The 18,409-nt window shown below is 33.2% G+C and overlaps 1 protein-coding gene across 19 annotated transcripts in view; it reads right to left on the bottom strand.

The window, feature by feature from the left end:
* Positions 1–18,409, bottom strand: part of PPIP5K2 (diphosphoinositol pentakisphosphate kinase 2) — a 78,287-nt gene that overhangs the window by 16,079 nt on the left and 43,799 nt on the right. For 4 of the 19 annotated variants that reach the window (XM_047729329.1, XM_047729328.1, XM_047729330.1 and 1 more), the window contains exons 20-28: positions 14,864–14,991; positions 13,994–14,108; positions 9,048–9,155; positions 8,839–8,955; positions 5,953–6,120; positions 4,284–4,400; positions 3,444–3,617; positions 2,067–2,139; positions 385–504 (exon numbers count right to left, since the gene is read on the bottom strand). In XM_047729329.1, coding sequence (XP_047585285.1) covers positions 385–504; positions 2,067–2,139; positions 3,444–3,617; positions 4,284–4,400; positions 5,953–6,120; positions 8,839–8,955; positions 9,048–9,155; positions 13,994–14,108; positions 14,864–14,991 — 1,120 coding nt within the window. The remainder of the gene's footprint in view (positions 1–384; positions 505–2,066; positions 2,140–3,443; positions 3,618–4,283; positions 4,401–5,952; positions 6,121–8,838; positions 8,956–9,047; positions 9,156–13,993; positions 14,109–14,863; positions 14,992–18,409) is intronic. The other 15 variants (XM_047729331.1, XM_047729335.1, XM_047729334.1 and 12 more) reach the window with 5 other exon arrangements.

Raw genomic sequence — 18,409 nt, 5'->3', positions numbered from 1 at the left:
AGATCACTGTCAGTAAGTAAAATGAGTGATAACAATGAACAAAAGTTTAAAAGATCAGAGAAAGACTTATTCTTTATAATATGGCTTACTTACTGTCCATAAGACCAATACATATATATGATGCAGTTCTAAATTTCACATTTCAACAAACTAGTCAATGAATAAGTACTGTGTGTCTAACTACAATTAACTCTGATGAAACACGGATCCAAGCTATGGACAAGAAAGCGGTGATTGTCATTTAGGCGCTAGGTGTCATCAAAGGGAGCTATGTTTCCAGTTGAATCAGTCAGTGGACTTAGGCTTGCCTTTGAGAAGTACTGCATGTTTATGGGTGTGTGCGTGGGTGTGCATATGAATCTGTGTGTGCATATGTGCACATACCATCTATGCAGCCAGAAGAAGTCAGCTTTTTACGATGAGTACGAGCATAATCCTGTAGGTTAGGTGCGCTTGAAGAACCCCCGAGCACCGAGGTGCTAAACAGGCCCGCACAGTGAGACCCTGATGGGAGTTAGAGAAAATACATACACAACGGGTGTTCTTCCATTCACAATGGGAATTCATGCAGCATGCAATAACATGGCTCTTACCACACTTATCTGGCAGTGCCTTCAACAGACTCACAATTCACTTGTAATGTCAACTTTAATATAATCACCACCACCATTTATCATATGTACAAATGAAGGTATTTAACACTGGATAAAATGTTGCCTTTGAGGAAAATAATATACCTATACCATAACTAGACATATACGTATTAAAAGTACTAAAAATACTACCACAGGAACTAATTTAGGTTGATAAGGGATTCTGTCAGTTTGCATGAGCAGTTCATATAAAAAACCTCTTCTAGCACAAATCTAGTCATAACAGATCAGTATTTTTTAATGTATGTCTATAAATGAAGAATCTTTTCTGATACCCCTGAGTTAAGAATCATCAGTATATGTTACAAAATAAAGCAAATTATTAATCTGTGAGAAGACCATGTGAGAACAATTCCTTGTAGGTCATCCAGGCCTAAATCACCTTAAGTTTCTAATACTTAAATGACTTCAGATCTTAATTAATAAGACCCCATGAAACACATTATTAGCAAATAAAACATAGCCAGTATAAACTGACGTTTAATTTGTAGCAAAGATTTTTATACCCAAGGAAAACTTTTACCACTTGGTAAAGTTTAAAAAAAATTCTATCAAATACATTATGATACATAAAGTAAGATAATGTGGGAATATTAGAAGCTATCAACATTAGCTGTGTGTAATTAACTAAAGAAGATCCTCAAGTAAATAGTCATCAACAAACAGTTCATATACTTAGTATGTAGATCAAAGTACATAAAAGTTGAACCTTATTCATGCTTTATTAAACCTATTTAGACAACTATTTATAGAGAAAATACTATGCCATTACCTCATATCGTTTACCAACAATGAGCTTAAAACTAGTAAGTTTAGAAAGGTCCTTTTCAATGTTGCTTTGCAACTCTATTTGCAAAGAACTAGTTACGTTCCATAGGTCAATAATGAATAACAACTGCACTTATGCATTAGTTTTGCTTTGGTTTTCCTTAGGAGATAATCAAAAGGAAAATCAATACACCGAGAAAGGGTTTAAAACACTCCCCACTTAAAATTTTTTTTTAATCAGCAAAGAAGTTTCTTTTTCTTTTTAGTAGAAGGTTCTTTTTCGTTTGCAATAGCATATATACAATTTTATCAACTGGGAAAAATGAAGTTTCCTTCATAAATTAAAACATTTTGGGGTTTTAATTTATAGAATACAAGATTAAAAACTAGCATTGGCAACTGGACTAAGTAGTTCCACACTGCAGACAGTCAAAACAGTTATAAATCAAATTAAATGCTATTCCTCGTTCATTTTATTGAACCTTTACTGTATACTTTGAGTCGTACAATATTTTTTAATTAGTATGTGTTAAATTAAAACTAAAGCATAGCATTTGGTCATGCTTTCATCACTGAAGTTTTACATATGTGCAAAAGAGGGAATTGAAGAAGGTTTGGAATATAATTTCCCTTTAGACCACATACCTACAGTAGGGTTCTGCTTCTGTTCCACAAGAGTTCTTGGTGTTCGCAGGTAATTAGCATTTTCAGATACAACCTGTACAAGGAAAGCAAAATAAATGAGGTAAAACAGTAAAATCAATTAAAAAGTCCATACTTCATTTGAAGCCTGTTCCAGACAGACAAAGGTTAATAAGCTGTATGATAAATATTAGTAGAAATACATAAAACATGAAAGATCATGCAAGATCCCCTTCTGAAGGGAGTCCATTTTCATATGAAGTCCTTGCAATGAAGTGGTGCGAAGCAGGCATTCAGAATGAAATATCATGTATGAAACAAGACAGATGAAAAGAAACAATTAATAGATTGATATAATTTCACTCTTAAAAGAAGCCAAATGCCCACTCTTACACAGCTCCTGTATTTGAAGGGGGGAAAAACAATCACAAACAAAAGAAAAGACAGACAGAGACTGTTGAGGTCACCATACAATTATTGATCCATGCACGGGCTTTATCAGAGTAACCTTTAAATATTCACAGCCTTAATGGATACCATAATCCCTTTTCCTATAATCAAATGCATTCTATTTCCAAAAGGAAGTTGCTGAAATTCTTGGGAAAGTCATGTGTAACAGCAGACCTTCCATTCTTAAAGCAAAAAAAAAAAAAAAAAAAAAAAAAAAAAGCAAAAAAATTCTATTATTTTAAATTTCCAAATGTCATCACAGAAAGTCCTTCTGAAGTCCTTTTATTTTGGCCCATATTACTAATGGGTACCTATATATTGCATCTTCATATAAAGAGAGCATTAAAATATTATACAACTCAAAAAAACCCCACACTGTATGTATCCTTTAGATACTTCCAGATAATGAAATAGTGAGGGAGAGAATAATTAATATTAGGTATACCCTGCTAATTAACACAGGACCACGTAAATTTTGATAGTTTAAAAAATGTTCATACTCTCAGCAAATTCCAAATGGAATCTAATTTTTCAATTATGGGGGGGAGGTCATTAAATTTTCTTACCATCAAATTACATAATTTTGTTTCTGAATGTTTTGAAGGACAACTATGCCAAAAAAGATTTCTTTCCTTTTTAAAATTTTTTATTAACACATTAAAGTTCCAGGAATATAAAATTTATTGATTAATTTTTAAATCCTGGATATTTAAAATCCTCCCAATAAAAATCCTAAACACATGCAATGTAAGAGGTTTCTTTCTCTCAAATATTGTCAGGTATCACAAGCTTATTTTTAAATGAACGGAAAATTAAAATACAGAAGGATTTACTCTGATGTTAAATATAAGGGATTAGATGTCCTCAAAGACAGCTGTTTGTTGCTCTGAATGCGGGTAGGAAATGTTTAATGAAGTAAAGTTTAAAAACCTGTTGCCATGAGCCAAAAATACTGGATGTGAAAGCCAATGATTTGGGGGAGACAGGGGAAGAAGTGATTTGTTCCCCTGATCTGCGTCTTCGACGCCCAGTACCCACACCACTGGTATAATGCAGCCAGGTACCAGTACCCTCTGGGCTAGACACACTCAGGGGGCTCTCTTCCTGGAAGTGAGAAAGGGGGCAAAGAAAAAAAAAAAAAAAAAAAGCAGAGCATGCAAAGTTAGATACAACAGAGCCAAATGATCAGAAAGAAAAAAAAATACAGTTTGTTCGCATTTATCAATTTTTTAAAAAAAAAAACTATTAAACAGTAATTTGGGAGCCAAATATTTCAAATATTTGAGAAATCCATGGGAAAGAGTTAGAAATCTAATTGTATGTGATAACAAAGGAATTACCTTATCTTCAAAATACGAAATATTTATACTGCTTAATAGTTGTCACTTTTCTCTTAAAACTGGAAAGATTTAACAATTTTCTGTCTTAGCAACTTTTAAAGTATAAAAGTATTCTGCTTAATTTTAAATATTCAAGACATTCTGTGCTATACTGGGTAACCTTCTAGCCCAAAGCACTAAAGAATTGTGCAAAGGGTTACAGAAGTTTCAATGTATATGATGTAAAAAAGAAAACCTATCTGCCAGACACTTTAAAAAAGAGAGGTAAAATGGATTCAAATTGCACTTGTTTCCACTTTCAAGCTATTTTGTTTACCCCCTCCAAAGATTATTGATAGAGTTCAGTAAGCAAAACATGCAGCAAACATCATCATTTACATGTTTGCATGTTCAGGTTTCAGACAGTGAGGACAGAGTAAAATCTACTTGCACAAAATGAAGAGAATAGTCTTTTTCTCTGTGTGTCTTTTGGAAGTACAAACTTCTGATATCCATGGAGATGGTGGACGCTGGAAAAAGTCTTCAAGGTTTTACTTGAATAATTTACCTTATGGAAGTAAAAGTTTAGCATGGCATAGAAATAATCTCTTGAAAGCAATTATTTAAGTATTTATGAGAAAAAAGGTTTATAAATGTGCTCTGCGTCTTAAGATTAACAAAGGGCAGTGATTCTGTTGAAGATTTTACAAATACAAATGTGTTGCAAAATGAAGACTCACAACACATTTGGCTTTATCAGTGTTACAAGCTTTCTGGAGTACAGAAGGTTTAATGGTAAAATTTTGAACAATCTGATTAATGTGCAGATTGCTTTGTTCAACAACATCAAAATCACTGCCCTCACACAGATGTTTAAGTTATATTAATATGTCATTTTCCAATTTTCTGAAATTAAAGATACCTGAACATAGTCCCAGGTTTCTTATTTTTAAATTAAGCTATACTAGAACACAGTCCCAAATTCTACAGCTCTTAGTCATTGTCTTTAATAATTAACTTAAAATATCACAATCCCTATAGAAACCCTAAGTAGTATACAATTTCCATTATAAAATTACCACAATCTACTTATTGATGGATGTTTTTCCTATACATAATTTCAAATTGGGCCACATATTTATTTGAAATTTGAGAATCATAAAGCACTCCTGTTTGTATAATTTGGGGCAACAGAAATGAGCATAATTCTGTTTTGTTGTTATTTATGTTCTTACTCACCAACTGCTAGTTAAATGTTATATTTAACTCTCATGACTTGGCATATGTCATTATCAACAAAGATATTTTTCTAACTTAAAAGTTGAAGGTGGTTTCTATCTTAAAATCTTGCTCCGTACTTTCACTTGAGCATTTAGAAAACATTTATAAGCACTAATCTCAATCAGTGCTGGGAGAATCAGCCTATAGGGAATATAGATAACCCAAAATAAAGGTTTTTGAATTATAAAAAATGCATAGTGATGTCAAAGATTTACTTAACAAGCTACATTCCAACTGTTCAGCTTTCCTGTTAAATCTTATTTTAGTAGTTATTTAAATGTCATTCTATTAGAGAATATAAGAATTAGCCTTATTTAATTATAGACCTTAATACAAAAGGTAACATTTTCAACTATCTCCTCAAATCTTCAAATTCCTATACTGATTTGTGCAATCAGGCTAACAACTTAGAATTTCATACTTAATTTACAGTGTCATTGGAATCAGTTGTTGTCAAGGCATTTCTGGGTAGTTCCTCTCTACTTTCAGGCGAAAATTATTCTCTGCCTATTAAATCAGACTTTTAAAAAAGTTCTTTATTAGAATAATCTAACGTGACAGGAGAAAAAAATAGATGAGTTTTTAGAAAGGTCTTATTTTACTATGTCTACTCAACTTTGTTAGGAAAACAATACATAAAGCTCCAGATTCTTAAAGCTTTTTCTCTTTTTTAACGGCCTCTCTATTTTTAAAATATTAATTAGAGAAAGAGGCAAAGTTGACAATTAAAAATCTGTTAGGTTCCCAAGCTCCATAATTAAAGCTGTATTTTCTTTTCTGTTTTATTAAAATATAGTTAGTTTGTTTTATGAAAAACATGCTCTGACACATATACTTACTTCATTTGTAGGAATCTTCCTAGATCTTGGAAGTGGAGACTTCCTGTGTATATGAATTGGCTCTGATACCATAGGTTTGAACAGTATCACAGCACGATCAGTCTCATCTTTTTTAGAAGTATGTGGTTCATCATCATTATCAATTTTAAAAGATCTCCTGCCTTCATTCTGTGAGCAAAGAATACAACATACAAAATTCAGATAAAGCAAGTGTCTCTTATGATAAATTCAACCACCAAGCGGTGAAGTTAGTTGAGGCACATATATTAAGTTTGCTGATTCAAATGAATCAGTATTAACTGAGTTTTTACAACAGCCTAATATTAATCTGGGTATCATAAGACAGATGACAGAGTTCCTGACTTTAAGAAATACACAATGGAAAAATTAAACAATAAGTGACAATACAAAGTGCCACACAAAACCAACTGTTTAATTATATTTCATCAAATGTCAACATAAATAAGAAATAATAATAAGTAACAGTAATAAAGAACAGAGATCAGTTTTATTATACGGGAATATCATCAGCATAAGCACAAACTAAAACAGCATTTTAATTTATAAATTTCAGAATATTTAAATTATGTTCCAAATAGTCCCAACACATGTGATGATTGCATATGATTGCATCATCATATGATGACTTATTAAATATTTACTGGGTGTGTACCATGCGTCAGGACACAGATGAATAAAATAGAGTCCCAGATAAAAGATAAACAAATTAAAAACAACTTACACCAAATATCTATCTGTAATAGAAAGGGTAACTTGGGGCATAGTCATATATATAGTAAAACATGTTTTAAAGCAATAGCAATGAACATATTAAAACTAAATACAATTACATTCAACAAATCTCACAAACATAACATTAGTCAAAAGAAGTCAGGCAGAAGTACATAAAATCCATCATCAAACTAAGGAGTATAGGAAATAAAGAACTTCTTTAACTGGTTAAGAGATATCTAAAATCTTGATAACAATCATCACAGTTAATAAATCATTGAAATATTAGTGTGGCCACCATTATTAAATCTACTCAACACCATATTGGACATTTGTCATCATTCATAGATATGATCATATCTACAGAAAATAGATATGATCTATTTTATATATATTATATATATTATATATATTTATATATATTATCATGGATAAATTATTAGAATTAATAACAGCATGTTAGTAAGACTGTTATAAAATTTTCATACACAATTGAGTTAAAATTTACTATTCACTAAAACAAAATGAAATTTAAATAAACCATGTATGATAGCATAAAAATATAAAGAACAAGGAATTAATGTGACAAAGAAGATACAAGACATAAAAACCCTTAATTTTACAAAAAAGATACAAAAACAGCTAAATAAATTCAGAGCTATATCAACTCCTTGGACTAGAGGATCTACTACTGTAAGTTTATTGCCCTCAAAATTGATCTGCAGAATTTATGTAATCTCAACCAAAATCCCAAAAAGTTCTCTTTGGAACATTACTTTTTACTTTAGTTTGAGAATAAAGAAGCATTTATTTTTTTATTTTATTTTTTTGGGGAGAAGGGCAAAGAGAGAATCTTAAGCAGCCTCCACAACCAGCCTAGAGCCGGACTTGGGCTCACTCTCACAACCTTAAGCTCATGACCTGAGCTGAAATCAAGAATCAGATGCTTAACTGACTGAGCCACCCATGGGCACTGTGAGTGAAGTGTTTAATAGCAACACTTCTATTCAACACCATGCTGGTCTAAGCCAGTAGTTCTTCATAAAAAACATATCCAAATGGCCAATAAACATATGAAAATTGCTAATCCTTACTGGTCATGAGGATAATGTAAAATTAAACCATGACAAGATATCACTGTATAGCCTTCAAAATAGCTACATTAAAAACAATGACCATACCAAGTGCTGACAAGGGTATGGCAGTATCTTTAGAAAACTATTTGACTGTATTTTCTAAACTTGAACATATACACCCTATGACCTAGCAATTTTACTCCTCGATGTATATCCAAAAGAAATGTGTACATATGTTCACCAAAAGACTTGTACAAAAATGTTCATGGAAGCAACTTCATAGCTTGAACTGGAAACAAATAAAAGATCAAAGTAGAAGAGATGAACACATTGCACTATATTTATTTATCTTTATTAATGCCATGTAATCCTACATGACAAAAATGAAGAACAGAATGGATATATTTCATAGACATAATGAAAGAAAGAAGCCAAACCCACTCACGCTCCCCCAAAAGTGTATATTTTGCGATTTATAAAAAGTTCAAAAATAGGCATAATTCAAACATGGTGCTAAAGTTCATAACAGTAGGTATCTTTGAGGAGAAGAAAGAGAGGTTGGATAGGGAGGGGGGATACAAGGGGGTCTTCTGGAATGATGATAATATGCTATGTATAACCTGCCTGGCTATTTTTTAATTGTGTTCATTCTGTAATACATCATTAAGCTAAATCATAAGTGTATGATTTATCAATATGAATTATAATTTAGTGATAAGTTTTAAATTGAATACATATTTAACTTTGTAAGGTTAGTGTAAGGATTAAAACAATAATTTGTACCAAGTGCTCATTAGCACAGTGTTTACCATGCACTAGTCCTCAAGTAATACAACAACCAAAACTATAGTTAAGCATTCTAAATACTGGTCTTAAAAATACAAAAAATCTAAATAAAATATAAAAGTCTAGTATGCTTAGAAATGTTGTGTGCCCAAATCATACATAAAGAAATTTATATCATCTTGCTACTTGGTAGTTGAGGTAAGAATTGAAGTATATTAACAGGAAATTCTTAAAGAAATCTTATGGAAATCTAGAACTATAGTAACCACATTGCGAGTTTCATCTTTATTACCTCTCTTGAAGCTGGTCTATATCCATAGCCAGATGGTAAATTTTTGTCTTCTTCACATCCTTTAGCTCCTGGACTAAAATGTAATTCAACATGAAAGCGTTCCTCCGAGGAAAGATCCTAAAAAATATTATAGAACATTTCCAAAATGAAAAACTACAGGCTACTTATTTACCTCTGATAATAACATACAAATCAAGAACTCCTGTTACCTTGTTAGGATCCTCATAAAGCATGATCACAATCTGAGTCATGTAATTGAGTTCATTGACAACATTTAAGTAATCCATAGCTCGTTTCCACTGTTCATCCTTTGATTCCTGAACAAAAGGTATATAGTAAGCATTTTTCTCATACCACTTTACTTGAAAGTGACTTTATTTTCATTATGGTAGTTTGTTTAATCCTGAGTGATACCACACAAACAAGGTAAATACGTATATGCTCAACCTTTCAAAATAACTCAACTATACTTAAGTCTTGATAAATTACTTATGTTTCGCTAAAGTATTTTAAGAATCTCTTATCGGCAGTAATAGAAAGTCTAATGGTAACTTTTTAAATAGCTTCTAGAAAGTAAAAATAAAACTCTCTGAAATACAAAAGCACATTGTATTTTGAGGCTTAGTAAGGGGCAGTGAGTTATTAAACTTAATTTCCAAAGTGTGGAATCACCCTTCATAAACAGAATACTATCCTATAAGAGTAGAGCTATTTTTCCCAGTATTATATAGTCAATGTATGTAATACGTGCTTATGAGTAAATATGCCTCATTATACTGCAGTAGTATTTAAAATAATCAGCAGGAGGTGGTATATTTACAAGTTCGATTAATCTTATCATCTCTTTCATCACTCCTCCATCTTCATTTAGGTAATCATTGGTATTTAAACATATAATCATATAGCATCAGAACTGAAGAAATCCTAGAGAAAATGTACTACAAGCATTCGAAGTAGAAAATTCTATCTGAAAAGGCAAAACTACTCAAAGTACAAAGTCTACAGTCAATGCGCAACAGGGCCTACATCATAGATAACTTTCCTTCATTTCATATGTCATAAACTTTAGAAATAAATGCATATAACAATTTTTTGCATACAGTAAGAGTATACAATATTTTGGACTTTAGAAGATTTCTGAGGTTTTAAAAAATGAAATTTGACACACAAAAGCCTAAACTTACAAGACCACATGTTGATCACTTATTAAAAAAAAAAAAAAAAATCCCAAACCAGCATGTATTCCTTTTCAAATTTAGACATTACACATCTCTGAGGAAGCATTCCCCTTTTGAAGTTTCTAGAAAAGTAAAGTTAAATATACATCATATAATTTGTATTCTTCCATGTGTACTTAGCATCAGTTTAATAAATGGATATCCACACCTCTAAATGCTCTAATGCAAAGCCATTAGGGAAGCTACTCCCAACCTAAACAACATTCCAGAGGAAAAAACTGAATCTGTGTTTGTTTGCACGTGTCTGCTTGTGTATTTGTGGTAGGAATATATGCAAAGATGTATCTGCGTTTTTTTCAAAATTGGTAAGGGAGAATATTAGCATAGCATTTGAGTTTCACTAAATGTCTTACTATAAATAATGGATTTAAATTAAATACTAGGGCGCCTGGGTGGCTCAGTGGGTTAAGCCGCTGCCTTCGGCTCAGGTCATGATCTCGGGGTCCTGGGATCGAGTCCCACATCGGGCTCTCTGCTCAGCAAGAAGCCTGCTTCCCTCTCTCTCTGCCTGCCTCTCCGTCTGCTTGTGATCTCTCTCTGTCAAATAAATTAAAAAAAAAAAAAAGAGGCCAGAGGGTCTTAAAAAAAAAAATAAATAAATAAATAAATAAATTAAATACTAAAAATTTTCAGTAGGTAAAAAGATATATTAGAGTTTGTGATCCTATATTATTAATGAAAACACCATTTAATAATATCTAATTCAGTGTTTCAGTTATAGGTTCTCCTAGGTCTAGTCTAATGAACATATGAAATTAAATAATATTTAGTAGCATCTTCCTGAACACAATTAACATGCAAGAATCTATAAAATATCTTTTTAAAATTAAGTCTTATTAAATACATTCCCTGAAATCTTACTTACAATCATGTTTCCTTAACAAACATCTTTTGAAAAAAATCCATTATGGAGAGCTAGATTTTACCCAGTTCACACTGAAAAAAATCAAAAATTTCAAGTGGGGAGAGACTGAACAAGGTTTTAAGATACCTCTTATAGGGCCTTATAAAGGTGACATGAACTGCAATAATGAATTACAGTTCAAATAAATTAATTTTTTATATTAGAAAATGGGACATCATAATGATATTAAAGATCCTACATGTATTTACTAACATGAAAAATAATTTTTTTGAAATCCTGGAAGCAGATTTTTAAAAGGATGGAGCTGTTCAGCTTTTGTTTTAAAATGTAGCTGAATGCAATATATACTCAACAAGCTCTAATTCTACTACCACTACCCTAGTACAAGTTATACCTTTCTTCAGGTCACTGCAAGAGAGCTTCCAAACTGGTTTTCTCACATGTACTCCAGACTATCTGCTGTCCACACAGCAACCAAAGCCATTTACTTCCCTGCTTAAAAATGGTTTCCCAATCCCCTTAGGATCATCAAGGCACTGGCTCCCAAACCTATCTGTTGCCATTTCATCCACTGCTCACTAAAATGTTCCACAGGCTTATTCTATTGGCTCCTGTATCTTCCATGCTTCTTCCACCTTCTAAATAAGTGTAAGAGTCAAAAAGGAACCACATAGGAGACATAGTTCTCCTCCCCCAAAACAAACAATTCCATCATTACTACTGGATAAATTAAGTTCCTTACTTGCTAATTAAGCATCATTTTTTTTTTTTTTACAATTTCTTTTATTAAAGCTCAATAATGCATATATGCATGCAAGGGCTGTCACTTTGCTATTCCTTAGTGGGACAAAGAAGAAACTGAAATAAGAGGGAAGAACATAGGAATGAGAAAATTTGATGAGAACAGAGGTCCAATAATTTTAGGATAACTTTAATATTAACTATTCATCAAGGCTAATAATAAAATTAAGAATCAAGAGACTAACAAGGGCTCCTGGGTGGCTCAGTGGGTTAAAGCCTCTGCCTTCGGTTCAGGTCATGATCCCAGGGTCCTCGGATCGAGCCCCGCATCGGGCTCTCTGCTCAGCAAGGAGCCTGCTTCCTCCCTCTCTCTCTGCCTGCCTCTCTGCCTACTTGTGATGTCTGTCAAATAAATAACTAAATAAATAAAACATTAAAAAAGAGAGAGACTAACAAATCTTCATTATATATCTAAATGTCCTTTATTAAAAAGGTAAAACAAAACTGAATTTTCTTTTAAGAACCACTTTGTTAACAGATGTGTATGGATGTGTACACCAATACTTAGAGAAAATTGAAGGAAAAATTCTTATTTTTTGCAATTTTAGAGATGTATTTTGAAAATATATCTCTGTTATAGAAAATATAATAGAGTGAAATTGTTTCTAGGTAATCTATAGTTTGGGTGTACTGAGAAACAAGATATTAAAATTTCTAAGTCTCTTTTGTACATTATCACTTTCACTGCCAACCCCTACAATGTCGTTTTATCATTTCAAATACAAACTCCCTGGGAACCTTATTACTAGCTACCACCTTAGCTGTCATTTGTATATTGGCTTCCTAACTCTGCACATTTAACCCAAACCTCTATCCTCACATATGAACATACTCAAGCTGTCTAAACCTAAACTCATTACTTTTCCTTCTGAAGACCTGATCTTCCTCCCAAGTGTTACTTTTATCAGTGAATGGTAGGATCATCTACCAAATTACCTACATTAGAGATATGGGAATCTTTCTTGATTCTCTCTTCTTTCTCACTCTCCATATGTGCGAGCACTGGAAGGGTCCTGAGGAGAGTGTTAGTGAAAGCCTAACAGGCTGGAGGAGGTTGTTGGTGAGGGATTATATAAAGGTAAGAAAAATGTTACTGGAAACTACAGGAAAATGAACTCCTGCTATGTAGTGGCATAAAGTATAGAAAACACTAGTCTGTAGACAGTGGAAAATAAATAAGAAGTATTTCTAATGAACTAGTTTTGGAGACTTTTAGGACAAGTGCTAAACATGTCACCAAGATTCTTCTCACTACCTGTGATAGACTAGGAGAGAGATAAGCTACAAGGAAATTTTCAATTATAAAGAAGCTTGCTGGGTCCAAAAATAAAACTGTTTCTCATTCACAGCATTTTCAGGTACCAAATGATGCTGTAATTAACAAACTTTCGAGAAGAAAGGAAACACAAGACTGCCATAACATAGTGCGATTATAAAAACACTTGCTAAGACCTCCAAAAGCTGTAATGAGGTGCTTCACATATCTTCCAAAGAAACGCACTTTCTTGGGATCCTAGGAGTATGTCTCTCACATGCTCAGTATTAAGCAATAAGGATTGCTGAGTGCCATCCCTTAGTAACCACATAGGGAACCCAAGGTAGGAAGGGCTATCCTTAAGAGATCTTTAGGTTTGATGTGTTTAATATAGTATATTCTAAATTATTCCATTTTGTTTTGTTTTTTTAAATTATACCACCTGAGCTAAAAATAAACATACCTTTGGAACCCCAAACTTCTCTGGGCAGGAAGCAGGTTGAAGAAAACTAGTCAACTGCAAACATGAGCTACTTTTTATTTTAAAGGAAGGATGACCCAGATGAAGCAATCAAGAACCCAAATTATGAAGCCATGAGCCATTGAAAACAACTTCTTGGCAGTATGACAGAGCCTTAAATAAAGAATGGGCAACATGGGCCTGGGGAGCTTCGCTAAATTGCTATGGACCAGTAACTACAATGCACCTTCTGTTTTATCCTCTTTTGAAAAGTTCATCTACAGCAGTTATCTTATGCCTAATGCCTAACCCACCACTGTATGTTGGGTATTTGAAGGATAGATAATTGGTCTCTTCAGTTCATAGGTCTTTGAATTAAGATCAAATGCTCTTGAGCATTCAGGAGTTGTGTCCAAGGAACCCCATCTATATCTGGACTTGACTTAGGTGAAGAAACCTGGGATGTCAAGTTTATGATGTAATAAAATAAGACAGGTAATGTCTCCTGACAGATTGGAATAGCTTATTCTACTTACATTGCATAAGGCACCATAGCGAAGAATAGAGAGCAAAGAATGTACATGACTTTCACTGGTAAAATATAACCTGGTACGGACATGACGTTCAGGAGACAGAACACCTCTGGAATACCTAAAGTTAGTAACAGACAATGTTAGAACATAACCATCTGGTCAAACATTAAGTACTGAAATTATTTTGTAATGGAATTTAATCTTACTAGCAGTAAAAAACTATAATGAGTAAATCTATCCCTCTTCCAACCACAACTGAGGAGTTATCTATATAGATATTCCTCTAACATGAAGATTAACTAGAACTAACTGGGATCTCTGAGATTAGCCAAAAAAGAATTAATATTAGTTTGGGGTGCCTGGGTGGCTCAGTGGGTTAAAGCCTCTGCCTTCAGCCCAGGTCATGGTCTCAGGATTGAGCTCCATTTCGGGCTCTCTGCTCAGCAGGGGGCCTGCTTCCTCCTCTCTCTCTGCCTGCCTCTCCATCTGCCTGCGATCTCTGTCAAATAAATAAAATCTTAAAAAAAAAAAGAATTAATATTAGTCAAATTCACTATAAATAGGTCATTTTAGCTCCTCTAATAAAAATGACAAAGGTCATAACCCTAAAGAAGCTCACAGATATTTATCCTGCTGAATGTACACACTGATGATCCCATATGAAAGATGACACATGTCCCCTTTCATCTCAGTTCTTCCTCAGTTTGGACCCCTAAAGAACCTTGGTTGGAAGTTAAATGTTAGCAATACCTTGGTAATCCTTCTTTCCACAGTGCACTAAGTAACACATTCCTGATTTCTTCATAGGAACATTAGATTTGAATATGCAAAAACAGGTGCCTATAGATTTACAATACCAGTACAGTCTCTTACACAGGGTGGAGTTTATTTACAGTGTCATCATCTTGTGTCCTCTGGAGGTCTGAGCGAATTTTTCTAACTAGAGGAGTACAGTAGCCTTTGGCAATCTCCAGTTTTTCAGCTTTAGTTATACCATATTCCTGAGCAGAAAATAATATCATTATTAGAAAAAGGGTATAATGACAAAGCACTCTAGCAAAGGCACTGCTTATTTAAAACATCCGAGGTAAGAGACAAACACCTTTATTAAGCTTCTTTTTTTGAACATTATAAATTTCTGAGTTTACATTTTTTGCAACTGCAAGTATACCATCCTAAAACTTCTAAGTATAATTGGAAAGACTTTTTTTTGTAGAATGGAAAAAGCAAGTAATTTCTGAAGAGGGGAGGATGAATGAATGAATTAATCTTAATTGACAGTAGTTCGACTAAATCATAAGGTTTTTTTTTTTTTAAGATTTTATTTATTTATTTGACAGACAGAGATCACAAGTAGGCAGAGAGGCAGGCAGAGAGAGAGGAAGGGAAGCAGGCTCCCTGCTGAGCAGAGAGCCCGATTCGGGACTCGATCCCAGGACCCTGAGATCATGACCTGAGCCGAAGGCAGCGGCTTAACCCACTGAGCCACCCAGGCGCCCATAAATCATAAGGTTTTAAATGTAGAAACAATCCTAAAAGAAAGACAGACTAAGGACACAAACACTAGAGCACAGAAAAACAGTCAATAAACCTATGAAAAGAAATACAAATGAAACCATGAGATTTTGTTTATTCAAATGCCAAAGATTAAAAAGGCTAACAAATCACTTAAAAGCCTTTGGCTAATGCTTTGAAAGTGGTGAGCAAAAAAATGTAATGTAATCATCATATTTAATGACTTCAATAATAATTATGAGTTAATCAAACTTACAATGAGGTTTTACAGTATGAAGTGTTAAGAAAACATAATCACCATAATAATTCTAATAAAAATTACAGTTCAAAGAAACAGGTTAGAAAATGACCTGATGTATAAAGAGAAAAAGCTGTGATATGTGTGTAGATGGAAAAGAGGGAGAGGAAGAAAAGCCGAAAGTGGAAAGGGAGGGACAGAGACAGAAAGGAGAGTGCAGAGAGGAAGGGGAATAGACAGGCATACCCTCTCTCTCCAAGTTTATTCTAAGATAACCTGAATTTAAAGACTACTTCCTGGGGCGCCTGGGTGGCTCAGTGGATTAAGCCGCTGCCTTTGGCTCAGGTCATGATCTCAGGGTCCTGGAATCAAGTCCCATATCAGGCTCTTCAGGCTCTCTGCTCAGCAGGGAGCCTGCTTCCCTCTCTCTCTCTCTCTCTCTCACTCTCTCTCTCTCTCTGCCCGCCTCTCCATCTACCTGTGATCTCTCTCTGTCAAATAAATAAATAAAATCTTAAAAAAAAAATTTGTATAAAGACTACTTCCTGCTATCAGATACTTCCCAAATAGCAAAAACTCTATATGGATAATAAAACTGAGAACTGTCAAGTAAAGAAAAGGCTGACTGATTACAGATGAAAGGCCCATGAAAATAGAAACTTTTTGGGTCCCTTTATCATAAACTAAAACTTGGTTGGTTCAACAGTCTTGCCAACATAGATGACTGTGAATGGAGTATGTAAAAAAGATATATATGTAATTGTGTATGTGTAAATAAAAGGAAAATACTGGAACTAAAAATCATTAGGTGAAATTTTTTTGTGCTGTTAGCAAGGTATGAAGAGACAGATGCTTTCACACTGTGTTTACCTGGGAAAAAACTAGTAAAAGATTTCTGCAGCTACAAAAACAGTCTTGAGTATAAGTAAAGACATGTGAAAAGAGAGTGAAAGAAATAGAGTCCAGATTCCCAAATACGAAAAATTGGTTAAATAAGTAATTATCATACCATTACCCATTAGAAATAATGATGTACATATAGCTTTAATGATATGGAAAGAAGTTCTTGGTGTTAAGTGAAGGGGAAGAAATCAGGTAGTAAAAGAGTATGCTTTTTCTGGTTCCATTTGTGCAAAGAATATGTTTGTTATATGTATGAGAAAAATTGTATCTTTGTGAATTTAAGAGAAAAATCCTTTAAGAATTTTCTAAAACATTAAAATGTTTTCCTCTAGTTGATAATATCACAGTGACTTCTACATTTTCTAATTTTACACATATACTAATTTTGTAATAAAGAAATTATTCCCTTTAACACACATACATGTTTTGTTCATCTGCCACCACCAAGTAGGATCAAATAATTAATTGTTAGATATCCCAGTTCTTGTGTGTAATTACAACATTTCTGCCATAGATAGAACTAATTAAAATACCAGATGAGGCTATCTGAAAGCTTATTATGTGGTTATATTTAATGAGAGTATCAATGGACTTTATATGGTAAATGCTATTATAAACAATTCTCTCTATTTCATAATCCATAAATAACTAAACAAATTGTCTTCAAACGTTCATAAATGTGATCCCAGTTAAGAGAACCTTAATACCAAATTTAGTCTTAAGAGGTTCTTATCTACTGCCATAACATCATGACTATTTTTAAGCATCATTTTTAAGACAGAGCCTCTATTTGATGAAAATTGAGACTAGTTAAAAAGTGGAAAGTTAATTCTATCAAAAGAAAAATATTTATAGTAATTAAATTAGTTTAATTTAAAAATAAATAAAAGTAATAAACTGCATTATATTTAAGCTTAGTTGTGATTAGAATTACATAATTCACACAGTGTAGATTTAAGTATTAATCAATTCAGGGGCGCCTGTGTGGCTCAGTGGATTAAGCTGCTGCCTTCGGCTCAGGTCATGATCTCATCAGGGTCCTGGGATCGAGCCCCACATCTGCCTCAGCATCCCTGCTGAGCAGAGAGCCTGCTTCCCCCTCTCTCTCTGCCTGACTCTCTGCCTACTTGTGATCTCTCTCTCTCTGTCAAATAAATAAATAAAATCTTAAAAAAAAAAAAGAATTAATCAATTCAATGTAAGCACAGAAATACATTTTTAGAGGCATAACACTTTGAGGTATAACAGTGCATATACCCATTCTTCTTGCAGATAGTGATATTCTCAATCTAAATTAGCATATTCTAAACTAGTCAAAATTCTACGTTATTTGACTGAATCATCAAGTCTCTAAGCTTGAAATAGTCTTTATTTCCTTGAGAATCAAGTAGGCAAAATTTTCATTTTCTTTCCATTATAAACTACAGTTTCATCATAATTCCCATAAATACATTAATAACTTTTAATTTGTTAAGTGACTGGAAACGCATGCATTTTGTCCATAGTTGTGGATTTAGGAAGGCTAAGAAAGCAAAATAATATTTACTGGATTGAACTCAATACTCCATTAAAAAAGAAGAAATCCCAAGTTTCTGCCACAATAAGGAATATCAAACCAAAAAGTTAGGGAGGTCTAAGCCCAAAGCTGTCCTCTACTCAAGTTATAATCTCAGAACTATAGAAAAGCATACTAAAAAAAACCTCTACATTTAAAGTTATAACTTTTTCAAAATGTAATTATAAATTTATCAAAAATAAAACAG

The sequence above is a fragment of the Lutra lutra genome, chromosome 5 (genome assembly GCF_902655055.1).
Source record: "Lutra lutra chromosome 5, mLutLut1.2, whole genome shotgun sequence".
NCBI classification, from domain to species: Eukaryota; Metazoa; Chordata; class Mammalia; order Carnivora; family Mustelidae; genus Lutra; species Lutra lutra.
Note: the sequence above shows the minus strand (reverse complement) of the source record. Positions and strands in the feature narration are given on the sequence as shown.